The sequence below is a fragment of the Carcharhinus amblyrhynchos genome, chromosome 5 (assembly GCF_965287045.1).
Source record: "Carcharhinus amblyrhynchos chromosome 5, sCarAmb.v2.hapA, whole genome shotgun sequence".
NCBI lineage: Eukaryota > Metazoa > Chordata > Chondrichthyes > Carcharhiniformes > Carcharhinidae > Carcharhinus > Carcharhinus amblyrhynchos.
In genome coordinates this window covers 71,958,330-71,972,806 of record NC_137328.1, presented here as the reverse complement: position 1 = coordinate 71,972,806, position 14,477 = coordinate 71,958,330, and the positions used below count along the sequence as shown (strand labels likewise).

Here is a 14,477-nt window from a genome sequence, read left to right as displayed (position 1 = left end):
AAGATTGGAGGGAGGCAAATGTTGTGCCGTTATTTAAGAAAGGCCAGGGAAAAAGGCCAGGAAAAGCCAGGGAACTACAGACCAGTGAGCCTAATATCAGTGGTGGGTAAGTTGTTGGAGGGGATTCTGAGAGACAGGAACTAAGTAATTTGGAAAGGCAAGGGCAGTTTGTAGATAGTCAGCATAACTTTGTGCATGGCAAATCATGTCTTACAAATTTGATTGAGTTTTTTGAAGGGGTGACCAAGAAACTATATGAGGACGTTGCTTACATAGACTTTAGCATGGCCTTCTACAAGGTACCGCATGGTAGACTGGTCAGTAAGGTTGGATCACATGGGATCCAAGGAAAACTAGCCAACTGGATACAAAATTGGCTTGGCAGTAGGAGATAGAGGAAGGTGGTAGAGAGTTGTTTTTCAGACTGGAGGCCTGTGACCAGCAGTGTGTCACAGGGCTCAGAACTGGGTCCACAGTTATTTGCCTTTTATATAAATGATTTGGCTGAGAATATAGGAGACACAGTTAGTATGTTTGCGGACCACCAATTGGTGGTGTAGTGGGCAGTGAAGAAGGTTATCTAAAACTGAAGCGTGATCTTGATCAACTGGGCCAGTGGGCCGAGGATTGGCAGATGGAGTTTGTATTTTGATAAGACAAATCAGGGCAGGACTTACACAGTTAATGGTTGGGCCTTGGGGGGTGTTATCAAACAGAGAGATCTGGGGCTACATAGTTCTTGAAAAGTGGCATCACAGGTAGGCAGGGTGGCAAAGAAGGCATTTGGCACACTTGCCTTAATCAGTCAGAGCACTGAGTACAGGAGTTGGGACGTTATGTGACATAAAACATTGTTAAGACCACATTTGGAGTACTGCATACAATTCCGGTCACCCTGCCAAAGGAAGAATATTATTAAACTGGAAAAAGTGCAAAAAAGATTTACAAGGATGTTACTAGGACTGGAAGGTTTGAATTATAAAGAAAGGGTGGATAAGCTTGGACATTTTTCCCTGAAGCGTAGGCGAATGAGGGGTTACCTTATAGAGATTTATAAAATCATGAGGGACATAGATAAAATGAATAACCAAGGTCTTTTCTCTGGGGTAGGGGTGTCCAAAACTTGAGGACATAGGTTTAGGGTGAAAGGGAAAAGATTTAAAAGGGACCTGAGGGGCAGCATTTTCACACTGAAGATGGTGCATGTAAAAAAATGAGCTGCCTGAGAAGGTGGTAGAGGTGGAGACAATCACACATTTAAAAGACATTGGGACAGGTACATGAGTAGGAAAGGTTTAGAGGGATATGGGCTAAATGCAGGCAAATGGGATTAGTTCATTTCGGGAAACCTGGTCGGCATGGACGAATTGGTTTGAAGGCCCTGTTTCCGGGCTGTGTATTTCTATGACGCTATTCACATTTGTTAATGGAGACTATTCCAGTTCTTTTGGTGGACTTACAGACATATATGTTTGGGTTGGCCTTGATAAGGTGTCTCTTTTTTCAGCAACATTTAGAGATGTTGATAAAAGAAAGTTGTTCCAATTAGCTGATTGTAGAAGGACTGCAAGATCCTGATTTAAGGTCTTGAGTAAGAGATATGGGGAGAATGTAAAGAACATTTTTATGCAGTGAATTGTGAAGATCTGGAACTGGTTGCCTAGGAAGTTAATGGAACAGGAGATGATCAGTGATTTCAAAGGGAAATGTGATTGGTGTTTGAGGAAAATAAACCTCAGGGCTACAGGAATGGGAGAGGAATAGGACTGACTGGATTGTAGTACTGAGAACAAGCATGGACTCAGATGGGCCAACTCTGTGCCATAGTGACTGTATGGCATTTGACCTTTCAAGTATGGTATTTATTTCCATGTTAAATTCTCCCTCAGTATACCCGAACAGGTACTGGAGTGTAGAGACTAGGAGATTTTCACAGAAACTTCATTGCAATGTTAATGTAAGCCTACTAGTGACATTAATAAATAAACTTAGTCATTTTTTGTCCCCAGTGTTATCTTCTTTCCCTTTCTTTTGCAAGGACTGAGCTGCAGCTAGATTAGGTTGTCAGGAAAAGTGTCTAAAAATGGACCATTAAACCAATTTAAGAAATAGCTGCTTGCTAGGAGTTGGCACTCTGGATGGTTGAGATCAAAAGGGCCTTCTTCATCTCAATCCTTTTGACCTGATATGCATTCATACAAACCCTTTGCTGTATTTCAGTGCTACTGCATAACTCACTGGAACTCCAGGACAAAGCAAGTGGCTTGATTGACACCCCATGCATAAACATTCACTCCCTCCACTACCAAGGTACATTAGTAGCAGTGTGTACTGTCTCTAAATGCACTGCAGGAACTTATCATGGCTCCTTAGACAGCAACTTCTAAACCCAGAAACATCTAGAGGCAAGGGCAGCAGTTACATGCGAATACCATCATCTGGAAATTTCCCCCCAAGCTATCCTGACTTGGAAATATATTGCTGTTCCTTCACTGTTCCTGGGTCAAAACCCTGAAACTCCATCCTTACAACACGTGAGGTGCAGCAGGTCAAGAAGGTAGCTCATCACCACCTTCGCAAGGGCAATAAATGCTGGCCTAACCAGCAATACCCACATCCCATGATTAAATTAAATAAAACTGCAGATATTCAGAAGTGACAGAGCCATGATGATCATGTCTGACACCCATAATGGTCTGGATACACAGGAGCAAGAACAAGTTATTACAGTCTCATTTGCACATCCAGATAGTATCCATGTACTATTTGTGTTCTCTACTTTTGATGGCAGAAACACAACATTAATAATTCCATCTTCAACTGACACTTGCCACTCCTTAAGACAGTGCATTTCAAAGGAAACAAGATGAAATGCATTTCTGTAGACTGCAGTGAATATGTAGTCATGCTATCAATTATACAAACCTGGTATTGAGGTCTCTTGAATGAACTGTGATAATATTAAAAAATGTGCTGTTGAAGGAAGAAGGAGCAAAGGACCTTCAGAAAGTGAACATTCTCCGTTTATCTTTGCTTGATTCCAGCTCAGACTCACAGAATGAAAGGGACGTTGCCAGTCCACAATATAAAACTCTCCACATTTCAATGAAAAATTGGTAATTTTACTCAGAAGGAAAATAAAGGATCAGTTGTAAGAAATTGAAAAAAAAACACAGTAATGTGGTTACGTTTGATCTTTGTAAGTTATATTTAAAATATAATGGTGTTCTTGTGTAAAGGATCTTATTCTGCACCTGGACAAGGGTAGTCAAAGTTGAGAGGCAAAATAGTGCAGAATGGAGCATTGTTCCATCACCCCGCACAGTAATTCATAGTAAATGGGATACAGATGTGTTGTAACAGATTAAGTGCACTCTAAAGCATTAAATCGATCAGAAGTTAATGTAACAGCCTATTAGGACTCTCGAAGAATCACGACGCTCAAACCAATAAACTACAGCAGAACAGTCTGTTTATTACATTATGTAATAATTAAAGTCTTTTTTTTACAACATACATTGAAGTTGTGAATTGGATGTTAGGGATGTGGAGCTGAGGGAAGGAGATTGTGTCAACATCACAATATTTTACATATCACACAACTGTTGTATCTAAGAGTGTATATCAAGGGTGAGCTTCAAAGGCACGCGAAGGGGCAAAGAGGGGTCCATAAAGAAACTGCCAGAAAAGAAAAGGGACCAAACAGTATACTACTATTCATTTACCTCAGGGCATTACATTTTGAATCAATTCAATTCTTGTGAATACTATATTGGCCTTTCAATGTGAACATATCAGGATTCTTTTTGCATAAAAAATATGGTGAATTTCTCAAGTTAAAATCCTAAAAACATATTAACATTGCACTCTGCGTTAACTTACAAACAATCACACAGCATGAACATAAAAAAAGGCATGAAAACACCAAACATATCCTTTTCCTGAACCATACACAATTAACTTAAAAAAACTGTTTTGAAGGAATGCATCAACGCGAGTCACCATAATGAAGTAATGAAATGGAAGACACCGAAGTAGAATGTGTATGCACCCTTGTTACAAACTTTGGTCTAGTTCCTTCTGGAATTATCCAGCTACCATTCTAAAGACTAGCCAACTTTGCAAGTAAGTGTCCAACTGAGGAAAAGAAAACTGCAAAAACAAATAAGTAAAAAAAAACTTTAAAAAGAAAATTCATACAGCTCAATAGATAAAAACCTTATTTCTACAATATGTTGACAATTATTTAACAGGTAAAAATATTCTATTCAGCGTGCATGATAAACTGAAAAATGTAAAAGAAAAACAATAATTAGAAACAATTGTGCCAAAAGGTTTTGACTATCCTTCTGGCTACACATATTATAGCAGTGTTATTCCAGCAGGAACCAGCCTGCTTTAAGACTGCCTTGCCAATTCACTAACATTTACAATGTAGGTTTTTTTTTGGTGCCTTCAACTGAGGCACTAGCCAATTGGAGAACATATCACGTCACAGCAATTGCCCACCGGTCACAAGTAAAAACATTATTAAAGCACATCTGTTTTTCGGAATTAGTCAACGGGAATACATCAAATTACAGTGCTGAGAAAAAGTAAAAATGAAAGGAAACACTCTCAGAGAAATGCGGATGTGTTTCAAATTTTCCGCAATTACATGGTGCTGGGAGGACAAGATTGGCACGTCTATGAGATGATTAATCAAATATAATTTCCCCGGAGATTGAGGAGTCAGAACTTGTATATCCTTTCAGGGAGCATTTATTCCAAATGGGAACAAAATATTGAGCAGAAATTAGATTCTTTTTTGAAAATGGGGGGAAACATTTGCAGATTACTAGCTAGAATGTAACACAACTGATGTTGTAAGGCACAAATTTACACATGGAAGAAGAGACTTGTCACACAGATGTATTCCCAGTTAGAATCAACACGGTAGGAGTATGATTTATGCATGGTAACAGCTTGCCTATCAGCACACTCCATCCATTACTATCATTAGCTGTGCCATGTGCAAAATTGAGTTGGCTGGCACATGATGTGCCACTGCCTGCATTGCAAATATCAATTACTGACAAAACTAACAGGACTGTTTAATCCTCATACATCCTCTTTAGAATAGATTGTGATTCCACCTGTGTGCATGATATCAGAGTTTCTTTCCCTCCCTCTCCTGGTCCTCAGGGGAACAAACCTGAACATTTTCATTGATGCACTCCCTCCTTTCAGCTCGTCGTGGATCATGAAATGAACCTTTCACAATAAAATAAATATTCCCCCCCTCCCCCACTCCTTTTCTTCTCCCCTCCCCAAGCACTTTGATAACCCTGTCAGCAGCTGAGTCCAAACACTGAGCTCAGTTTTCCACCTCCATATTGTTAGTGGACAGTTACTTTAAAAAAAAGCATTGAATGTCTCCAGTTAATTGACTTGACTTAAATAATTACAAACATTACATTTTTAGACTTCTTTCTGATTCTTTTTAAAGAGATATCCATAAATTCATTTGAAGGAGTCAGTCATAATTTGAAATAGCACTTAAATAATAAATACCAGGAGCTATTAGTGTTAATAGTCACATTAATCATTACAAGAAGGACAATAGCAGAGATGTAGGCCAAAGCCTTGCCTGAACGGCAGATATCTGCTGCTTAAGCGGATGTAACACTGAGAGGCATTTCACAGTATCTGCAAACAGTAAACTTCAGCTAGTGTTAAGTCCGAGTCACCTTCTTCAGTGCTTTGTTTTTAAAACTCATCTCCCTAGAGATTAATAGGCTGCAGAAGTCAAGGAGACATCACACATTTGCCACAGTTTTGTGCTTTTGGCTCATCATTCCACCATCCTGTTCATGTGCATCAATCATTAACCCCCCTGATAGAAGTCCAAGAGCTGCTAACCCCGCCTTTCAAACGCTGAGTTCAGTAGTTGCAGCAGTCGTAAAAAAAATATTCCACTTTTCCCAGGGAGAAGGGGTAAATATCCTCAGCTTAACAACAGTCTTTTTTTCAAAAAGACACAGATCTAGTGTTGCAGTTGCAGAGCACTGACTCAGGAAGCAGGGTCCAGATCATTTTCTACCTTCCACTGTGATTATGTACATGTGTCATTTGGCTTGATGGAAGTTGAAAGGGGAACAAACGTGGGTTTTGGTGGAACATCGGGTTTTATGGAGGGTGTGCGTTTGACCCCAGATCTTGGCAGAGAGTTGTATGGTGCAGTGATGCTGGATCTCCTGGCCTGTGTCTGAGACTGACCTGCATTCACTAGCATAGAGTCTACTCTTTGTGGTGCCGGAGGGGGATTCTCCCCTCTGTTAAAACTCTGGTGCCTAGAAAGGTGAGAGGAATTGGAAGAGTTAGTATTATGGTTTCTTTTGAATGCAGATGATTGAGGATTTCTTTGCAATGAATTGCTGGGATAGTTTCTCTTATATTCCATTGCATATGAAGGAGAAGGAACTTCCAATCGCTTGCCCACAGTATTCTGAGGCAGTCCAGAATTAGTGGATCCAAGTGAGGCTTCTCTCTGAGGAACTTTAGGTGGCACCTGATCAAGATTTGCAACTAATCCGTGACAGGGACTTTTCATACTCCTGTATTCTAGTGTGGCATTCTGATCTTCAATAGTAATTTGATCCATTGGTCGGATTCCTTGATCTCCATATTCATGCTGGAAACTCTGTTGAGTAGTTGGGAGGACGACAACACTTGGAATGTGGTTGGGAGAAGCATGGAGAGGAAGATCCATGGGGATCACTGGCGATCCCATGGATGCTAGATCTTTTGTACAGGCATTGATTAAATTCTGGTTCCTTTCCCACTGGCTGCTCCCACGGCTGAGCTTACGTTTCTGCTGCAAGGTTGGTGTTGACTCTGGAGTGGGCAAAGCTGTCAAGTCCAAGTGATGCTGGTCAGCTTTTATCAGCATCTTAGTCGTCCCATTTGGCGTTACTATTTTACCGTTATGCATCAGAGGAGTCAGCAGCGCTTCTGGCTTGGGTTCCTTTGTCTGAGCGTCAAACAGACCACCGAGTTTGGTGACACTGGCCATGGAACCCCTGCGAGAACGAGGCAAGTCTTTCTCTTTGCTTTGGCCTACATCAATGTCTCTGCGTCGGTGATCACATATGCAGTAAACGATTATTCCTGAGAAAACTGCCCCCATGACAAAGGCGAGAATAACTGCAATAGCCAAAAGGGTAACTGGAACAAGCTGATCATGACCTTTGAGGTAACTTTCGCGGATAACTCCTGAAATATTAGATAGTAGATAGAATTTAGTTACCAGGAAAACTATTTCTATCACTTTATAATCATAGAGGTCATCATTAACTTTAATATGTACAAAATGATACTGTAACTATAAAACAATACATTGCACCATCAGGATAACTCCTGAATGGAAAATAATAGTTTTATTATAACAGATATACATACCATACTGAATGACCATCAGACTTATATATCTGGCAGGGCAATCCGAAGCCTCCAGTGAAAAGCTGAAAAGCTTTTTATGCAATTGAGCAAAGTGCACAGAAGAAAATTCAAAGACTAAATTGCGAATATCTAGAAATCAGCTCCCTGCTGATATAATGGGTAAATGCATAACCCAAAGTGCTTTGTAGTGTACAATTGATTTGTCCTACCGACCAAGAAGGTCAGGATCCAAACACTGGTATGTGCTGAGTTAGCAGATCTCAAATGGGCAACCATCAAAATGTGACAATTGGCTTTGCTGCTTCTAGACTGGTGAAGCATCAGAAACATTATCGGTGAGGGTTTAACCACTGACAGCTATTTAATGCCTTTTGCTGTATTGTATACATTGACCTGAAGGGAATTGACTTGGCTCCTGCCATTCCGTAGTGGCTCACAATTGAAGGCTAATCACTTGGGTAAGGTGTCGGATAACTGTTTGTATCTGTCCAACTATTGTTTAATGTGAGTCATTATTCGGGGAAGGGGAAGACAGAAACACTTGTTTTGTTGTGGAGAGACTCAGCCGATATTGCTGCAATTTGACAGGCTGTAGGGAAAAGGTGGTTCGATGGCAACCAGAGGTTCCAATCCCACAACTGCTTCCTTACCATTCTGGGGAACTGCTACTCACCACTTTCACTAAAATAGCCATCCAATCTTTATTATTGCATAATTTCTCCAGCATTCTACTTGCTCGTCTCAAAGCTACACAAATTCCCAACTCAGTCAGACTGATGTGACCTATGCCCTGTTGCAAACATCTTCCCCGTTAATCACTATTAACTCCCTTCTCTTCCATTTACTGATTTCAAAATCTCATCTCTGTGGCCTTGCCCCATTCTACACCTAAATTTTCCCCTGACTCATATGTCTGAATGTAACTGCAACTCTTACCTGCTGAATATTCCGCTGCCTCTATTAGTGATACATCTTCAGAACCTATGTGCATTACAAACATCTGTATCCTGGAGGTCTGACTGTGGGCTTGGTGACTGAGTTAGTGGGTTCACGTCTCTTCAGAAATCCTGTGCTCATGAGAAACCTCCAAGTAGCAAAGATGCTTCTCTGCTTGAAGAACCACCTCCTACCTGCCCTTTTGATCATGCCTGCCTGAACCACACCCCACTAGGTCCCCAAGACCACCACGCCTTCCCCAACCATCCTCCTCACGTTGGTCTGCAACCCTGCTGCTCCACTGGTTTTAGCAAAAGTGCCCATCTACCTCTACTCTGGGTCTACAATGCTGTTCCTGGTGTGGGGCCTGTTGCACTCCCAGCCCTGGCCACTAGTTGTCCAAAATCCAGTCATGCAGTTCAGGGCCAGTGGAAGTGGGTTTGTCCCTGAGTTTTTAGCCAGTGAGCAAGGCCACCATTACCATGCTAAAATTGCCCCTTAGTGTCCTGAGATGCATAGATAGAGGGATTAATGGGTAAATATGTAGGGATAAGGGGGTAGGGCCTGGATAGGATTGTGATCGGTGCAGCCTCGATGGACCAAATGGCCTCTTTCTGTACTGTAGGGTCTCTATGATTCTATGTTAAATAATGGCCAAAGGTACACCACAAGGAGGGAACAATTTCAACCATTTAGTCTGGCAGGGCCTAACAAGCAATTTGCCATCCAAATTCAGCCAAAACTTCTCAAATTCTGGCTGCAACTATCGTTGCTTCCATTGGAAACAGAAAAAGACTTGGCACACTCACAGAATCACAGAATTGTTATGGCGTAGAAAGAGGCTATTTTACTCATCATGTCAGCTCCAGCTCTCAAAATGAGCATCATGACTTGCTGTCATTTCCCTGCCTTTTCCCCATAATCCTGCACATTGGCCTGAATTTTACCATCCCACCCAGCACAAGAATTGGAGCAGGCGAGGGAGGGGTGGACCATGGAAAGGTCTGTTGCCCTTGGTTGGATTTTATGTTCTTGGGACGAGCGAGGCCGTAAAATCCTGCCCATTGTTTCTATTCAAGTAATCATCTAACGCTCTCTCGAATGATTGAACCTGCCTCCACCACATGTCCAAACCCAAACCACTCGATGTGTGAGAAAGCTTTTTCCCACATCACACTTGCTTCTTTTACAAATCACTGTAAATCTGTGCCCTCTTGTTCATAATCCTTTTACAAGTGGGAACAGTTTCTCCCTATCTTTACAACCCACTCATGATTTTGAACATCTCCATCAGATCTCCTCTCAGCCTTCTTCTCTGCAAGGAGAACACTCCCATTCTCTCCAATTTCTCCTCATAACATGAAGGCTTTCGTCTCTGGAACCATTCCTGTAAACCTTTTCTGCACGGTGAGCTGCTGAGCAACAGGCTTTCAAAGATCATGGAGCTGAAGAACGAGAAACGGTTGTTCCTCAATTAAGGAAAAGTGCAGTCTTTTGCACCAATCAGCTCCGCGGATGTTTACAGAGCTGACTCTTTGCTGTTTTCACGTTTCAGCAAGGGGCTGTATCAGAGGAAAGCAAGGCCTGGCTGGGTGGGGTGGGGGGAAAGAAGTGTAGGGAGGGGTCAATGAGTGAGAAAACACTAGCATTAAGGGAAGAGAGACTGGGAGATGCTGCTGGCAAAGGAAAGACATTCAAGCTCCTACAATTTATGTTAGTTGTTGTTTAGATTTTTGTGTGCTTTGAACATCTTTTCCAGCTTTTCCTATGCAGGGAGATGCCTGGTTGCTTCCAAGTCTGGGAGCACTCAGCTTAGAGGAATTTGAAATTCTGTATTTGAAATGTTGCATGCACCAGGATTTCTGTTTCTGTGAAATCACCCCACTCATTCATTGGAAATGGGATGACCCCAAGGATCAAAAGGTTGGAGATCCCCAATCAAAACCACAGAGGTTTGTCGCAGCACGGCAACTGGTAGCAACAACACTACACTGGCATTGTAAATTCATCTAAATGTATACTGTTGTCAATTCTTCCAATCGAATGTACTGTCAATGCAACTGCAATGTTTCTTGTTTAGGGCCTTTTTGCAAATTATCTGGTTAAATAATTTACGCAAACAGCAAAGTAATTTTTGCAATAAGGGTATAGTTTCAAAATTTCAAACTGTTGATGGCTGCAGTTGAATGAAGGGGTGATAAAAATGTTAAAGCAATGCTATTAATTCAATAATTCTTTCTTCAAGCAACATCACAACTGGATCTAGGAAAACTCAATACCTTTAGGGTTTTCACAACAAGCACAGTTTATAATCAATGCTGACTGACGCAAAAACGTTACGTGAAAATCACCAAATGTGGTTCCATTTCGATTCAAGTAATTAACTGCTCCAAATACTTAAAACTGGAAAGAACATTTAGTGCAAGACTGTCATCTTCTTTCGACCACCTGCAATTTATTTTGTTTTTACACAGTGTTAAATAATCTTCATAAGCTATCCTGTACATGAACAATAATACTAATTCTAATTGTATTGCAATAATTCTTTATTTAAACAAAAGGAAATCATTAATAAAAGCAATTTTTCACTGCTAGAGTTCCGCGCCACGGCCTAACTGGCAGTGGAGAGCTGCAGATGACCTCTCAATTCCACTGGAAAAAAATTAAAATAGGAAATAAATCTTAATCATAGAATCATCAGAGAATCCCTACAGTGCAGAAGAGGCCATTCGGCCCATTGAGTCTGCACCGACTGTCTGACAAAGTATCTTACCCAGGCCCTCTCCCCCACCCTATCCTCGCAACACCACACATTTACCATGACTCATCCACCTAACCTACATATCTTGGGACATTAAGGGATAATTTAGTGTGGCCAATCCACCTAACCTAGACATCTCTGAAGTGTGGGAGGAAACCAGAGCACCCGGAGGAAACCCATGCAGATATAGGGGGAACGTGCAAACTCCACACAGACAGTGACCCGAGGCTGGAGTTGAACCTGGCTCTCTGAAGCTATGAGGCAGCAGTGCTAACTAAAGTTTTTAATATATGTAAATATGTGCATAATCCTTTCAATGGTTTGTATGGCTGAACAGATTGTATTTTCAAACCAATCTTTAAATAATATCCAATTCCAAGAACTTCATTGAAATGAGATGTGTTCTGTCATTTGCTGTGTTCAGCTAACTCAGAACAAAAAGGAGTTTGAGCCTAGGGCCTTCCTGGTCTGTACCTCTCAGCTACTCACTAGCTTGGTCAAGTCAGCAGGATTTACAGCTTTAATCTGCAAAGCTCTCAACTGTGTCTGCAGATGGCTGCAAATGCTTCAGCCTGGCTTCTTTCACAAGCTCCCCCATCATTAGTGATGACATGAGAGTAACTGCCCCTAGACAAAATGTCAGCTGAAACACCATATTTAGCTCAAAGGTGGTTGTGGTTGTTAAAAGTTAATAACCTCAGTCAGGAGATACTCAGGATAATGTCCGAGGCCCAACCATCTCCAGCTGCTTCATCAATAATCTTCCTTCCGTCATATGGTCAGAAGTGGGGATGTTCGCTGATGATAGCACAATGTTCAGCACCATTTACAACTCCTCAGATACCGATGCAGTCCATGTCCGCGTGCAGCAAGACCTGGGCAATACCAATGCTTGGGCTCAATTAGTGGGCCACAACTTCAGAGCTTGACAGCTTTGGATTTGGAAGTATTTCCCAAAATTGTACTGGGGAATCTCTTTCAGAAGTTCTCAGCGAAGGGTTTGCATAGCAAACTTCTGGGTAGCTATTGTAATGACCCAGATGGAATTCCCACAGAACTCCCACCCACATTCACCTCCCCGTCCCCCTCCCCAGGGAACCCCCCTCCCACCACCACAGTATTTCCTATTCCCTCTATGACCAAAAGAGGAGACTCCACACAGGCCTGACCTGACTGGAACTCCCACCGATCCTCAGGCCTTACCCTTTCCCTCCCTCCAGACCAGTGGGAACCCGCTACGCAAGCCCCAATCCCTCCCGCCCTGACCAGACACCCTCACTCCCGCAGTTATAGGAAGAGGCCTAAATGCCTGAGAGATTGGACCACGGGGAGGGGCAGTATCAATCTTTGCAACCACTTACTGAATGGCCTTATAAAAATAGGGTGGAAAATAACTGACAGCAATAACCTACATTTAATCTCTAATACAGCAAAAACTGGGATGTGGACAGCAATAAAGCATTCTCATGCAGTTTGACAGTTAGTAACTTGAGAAGTTTGGTTTCAAAGTTGCGGTAGCCCTCACATACCTCAGTGGGGGAATGGCAAGGGAAATGGTGAAGAAAGGCTTGGGCCAGCAGCAGCCACACTATATCAGAGGCATTTTATAGGTGGCCATCAGTGGTCTCTTTAAAGGCCCAGACTAACTGGACACAGTGCAAGCTCAGCATTCATAATAACCAATTTTGCTTGAGGATTCTACAATTGTGATTAAGACTTTAAGTCATATAAGCAATGTTCCCAAATATTAAGAATGCTCAGTTCTGCAATTTTCAGTTGAAACTCTAACTCAGTTTAAACACAGAAGATAGGAGATGGAAGCGGCCCTTTGACCTTTCGAGCCTGCTCCACCATTAATTATGATCATGGCTGATCATCCAACTCAATAGCCTACCCCCACTTTCTCCCATAACCTTTGATCGCATTCACCCCAAGTGCTATATCTAGCCACCTCTTCTCTCTCCACAGATGCTGCCAGGCCTGCTGAGAATTCCCAGCATTTGGTTTTCATTTCTCCATGCCTGTTTTAAGCAGCCATTGTTCACAGCATTCAATCTGGCAGCTGACATACTGCCCGGGAATATCGGATGGAATTTAATCCGCCAGGAGCAAGGGGCAATGTAATGTATGAAGTGCATCACCTTCCCCACTCCCATCAATTAAGTCCGAGGCAGGAAGATTTGAGGATGTTCTTCCCTCCTGAAGATCAATTGAGATTCTTCAATGGCCAAATAAGGGCTACTTAAGTGCCTCAATCTGCATGGTACCGATGCCATGTGTGCATGCTGCCAGATAGTCTGGAATTCCTGGCAGTAGTTGGGGTTTCAGTTCCACCTGCTTGGAGGGACTCAGGGTGTCAAGGGCCTCACCTGTGGGAAGACTCCACTCCACTCCACTCCCCCGTCCTTCAAACCAACCCTCATCTCCAACCTGGCCCTGACGGGGCCACCCTGCTTCCCTGTATTCTGGAGCTCTATGACTGCTCCCTTCTTTGGATCTACTCCAGGTTTACTAGGCTGATGCCGGAGTTGAGGGGGTTGAGCTATGAGGAGAGGCTGAATAAACTAGGCTTGTACTCGTTAGAGTTTAGAAGAATGAGGGGAGATCTCATTGAGACGTATAAGATGATGAATGGGATGGATAGGATAGAGGTGGAGAGACTCTTCCCGCTCAGAAAGGACAGTAGGTCTAGGGGGCACAGCCTCAAGATAAAGGGGGGGCGGTTTAGAACAGAGTTGAGGAAGAACTTCTTCACTCAAAGGGTGGTGAATCTCTGGAATTCTCTGCCCGTTGAAGTGGTGGAGGCTGCCTCACTAAATATTTTTAAGACGTGGGTTGATGGGTTTTTGATAAGAGAGGGGATTAAGGGTTATGGGGAGAGGGCGGGAATGTGGAACTGAGCCACGACAGATCAGCCATGATCTTATTGAATGGCGGGGCAGGCTCGAAGGGCCAGATGGCCTACTCCTGCTCCTGTTTCTTATGTTCTTATGTTCAGTACTGGCAGTGGCAGCCAGACATTCAGTTTGCAGGACCTGGGGACCCTGATGGTAACTAAAGATGTGCCTGGTTCACTTTTAATTGCGTTGCAGTGTTTGGGAATGGCCATGTCGGAGTTGCCAATGGCTCTCCAGCTGCTGGTCATGACCACCATTGTGACCATTGAGTGGCAGTGACTGTAAACAGAAGTTTAGGTTGCCAGTGCTGATCTTTTGCCCGAAACATGTGCCCAATGATTTTCAGTTTCTTCCCTGCCCTGAGTCAAAAGTTTCTTTCTCCTATCCCAACAGCTAAAATTCCAGCACACGTGATGAATTCTTCTCTAAATTACAGTTTGCTG

At 42.6% G+C, this 14,477-nt stretch overlaps 1 protein-coding gene across 9 annotated transcripts in view; it reads right to left on the bottom strand.

Moving 5' to 3' along the window:
- Positions 1-3,455: 3,455 nt before the first annotated feature.
- Positions 3,456-14,477, bottom strand: part of sema6a (sema domain, transmembrane domain (TM), and cytoplasmic domain, (semaphorin) 6A) — a 147,226-nt gene continuing 136,204 nt past the window's right edge. For all 9 annotated transcript variants that reach the window (XM_080188973.1, XM_080188971.1, XM_080188977.1 and 6 more), the window contains one exon: positions 3,456-7,254. In XM_080188973.1, coding sequence (XP_080045099.1) covers positions 6,095-7,254 — 1,160 coding nt within the window. In that variant the 3' untranslated portion in view covers positions 3,456-6,094. The remainder of the gene's footprint in view (positions 7,255-14,477) is intronic.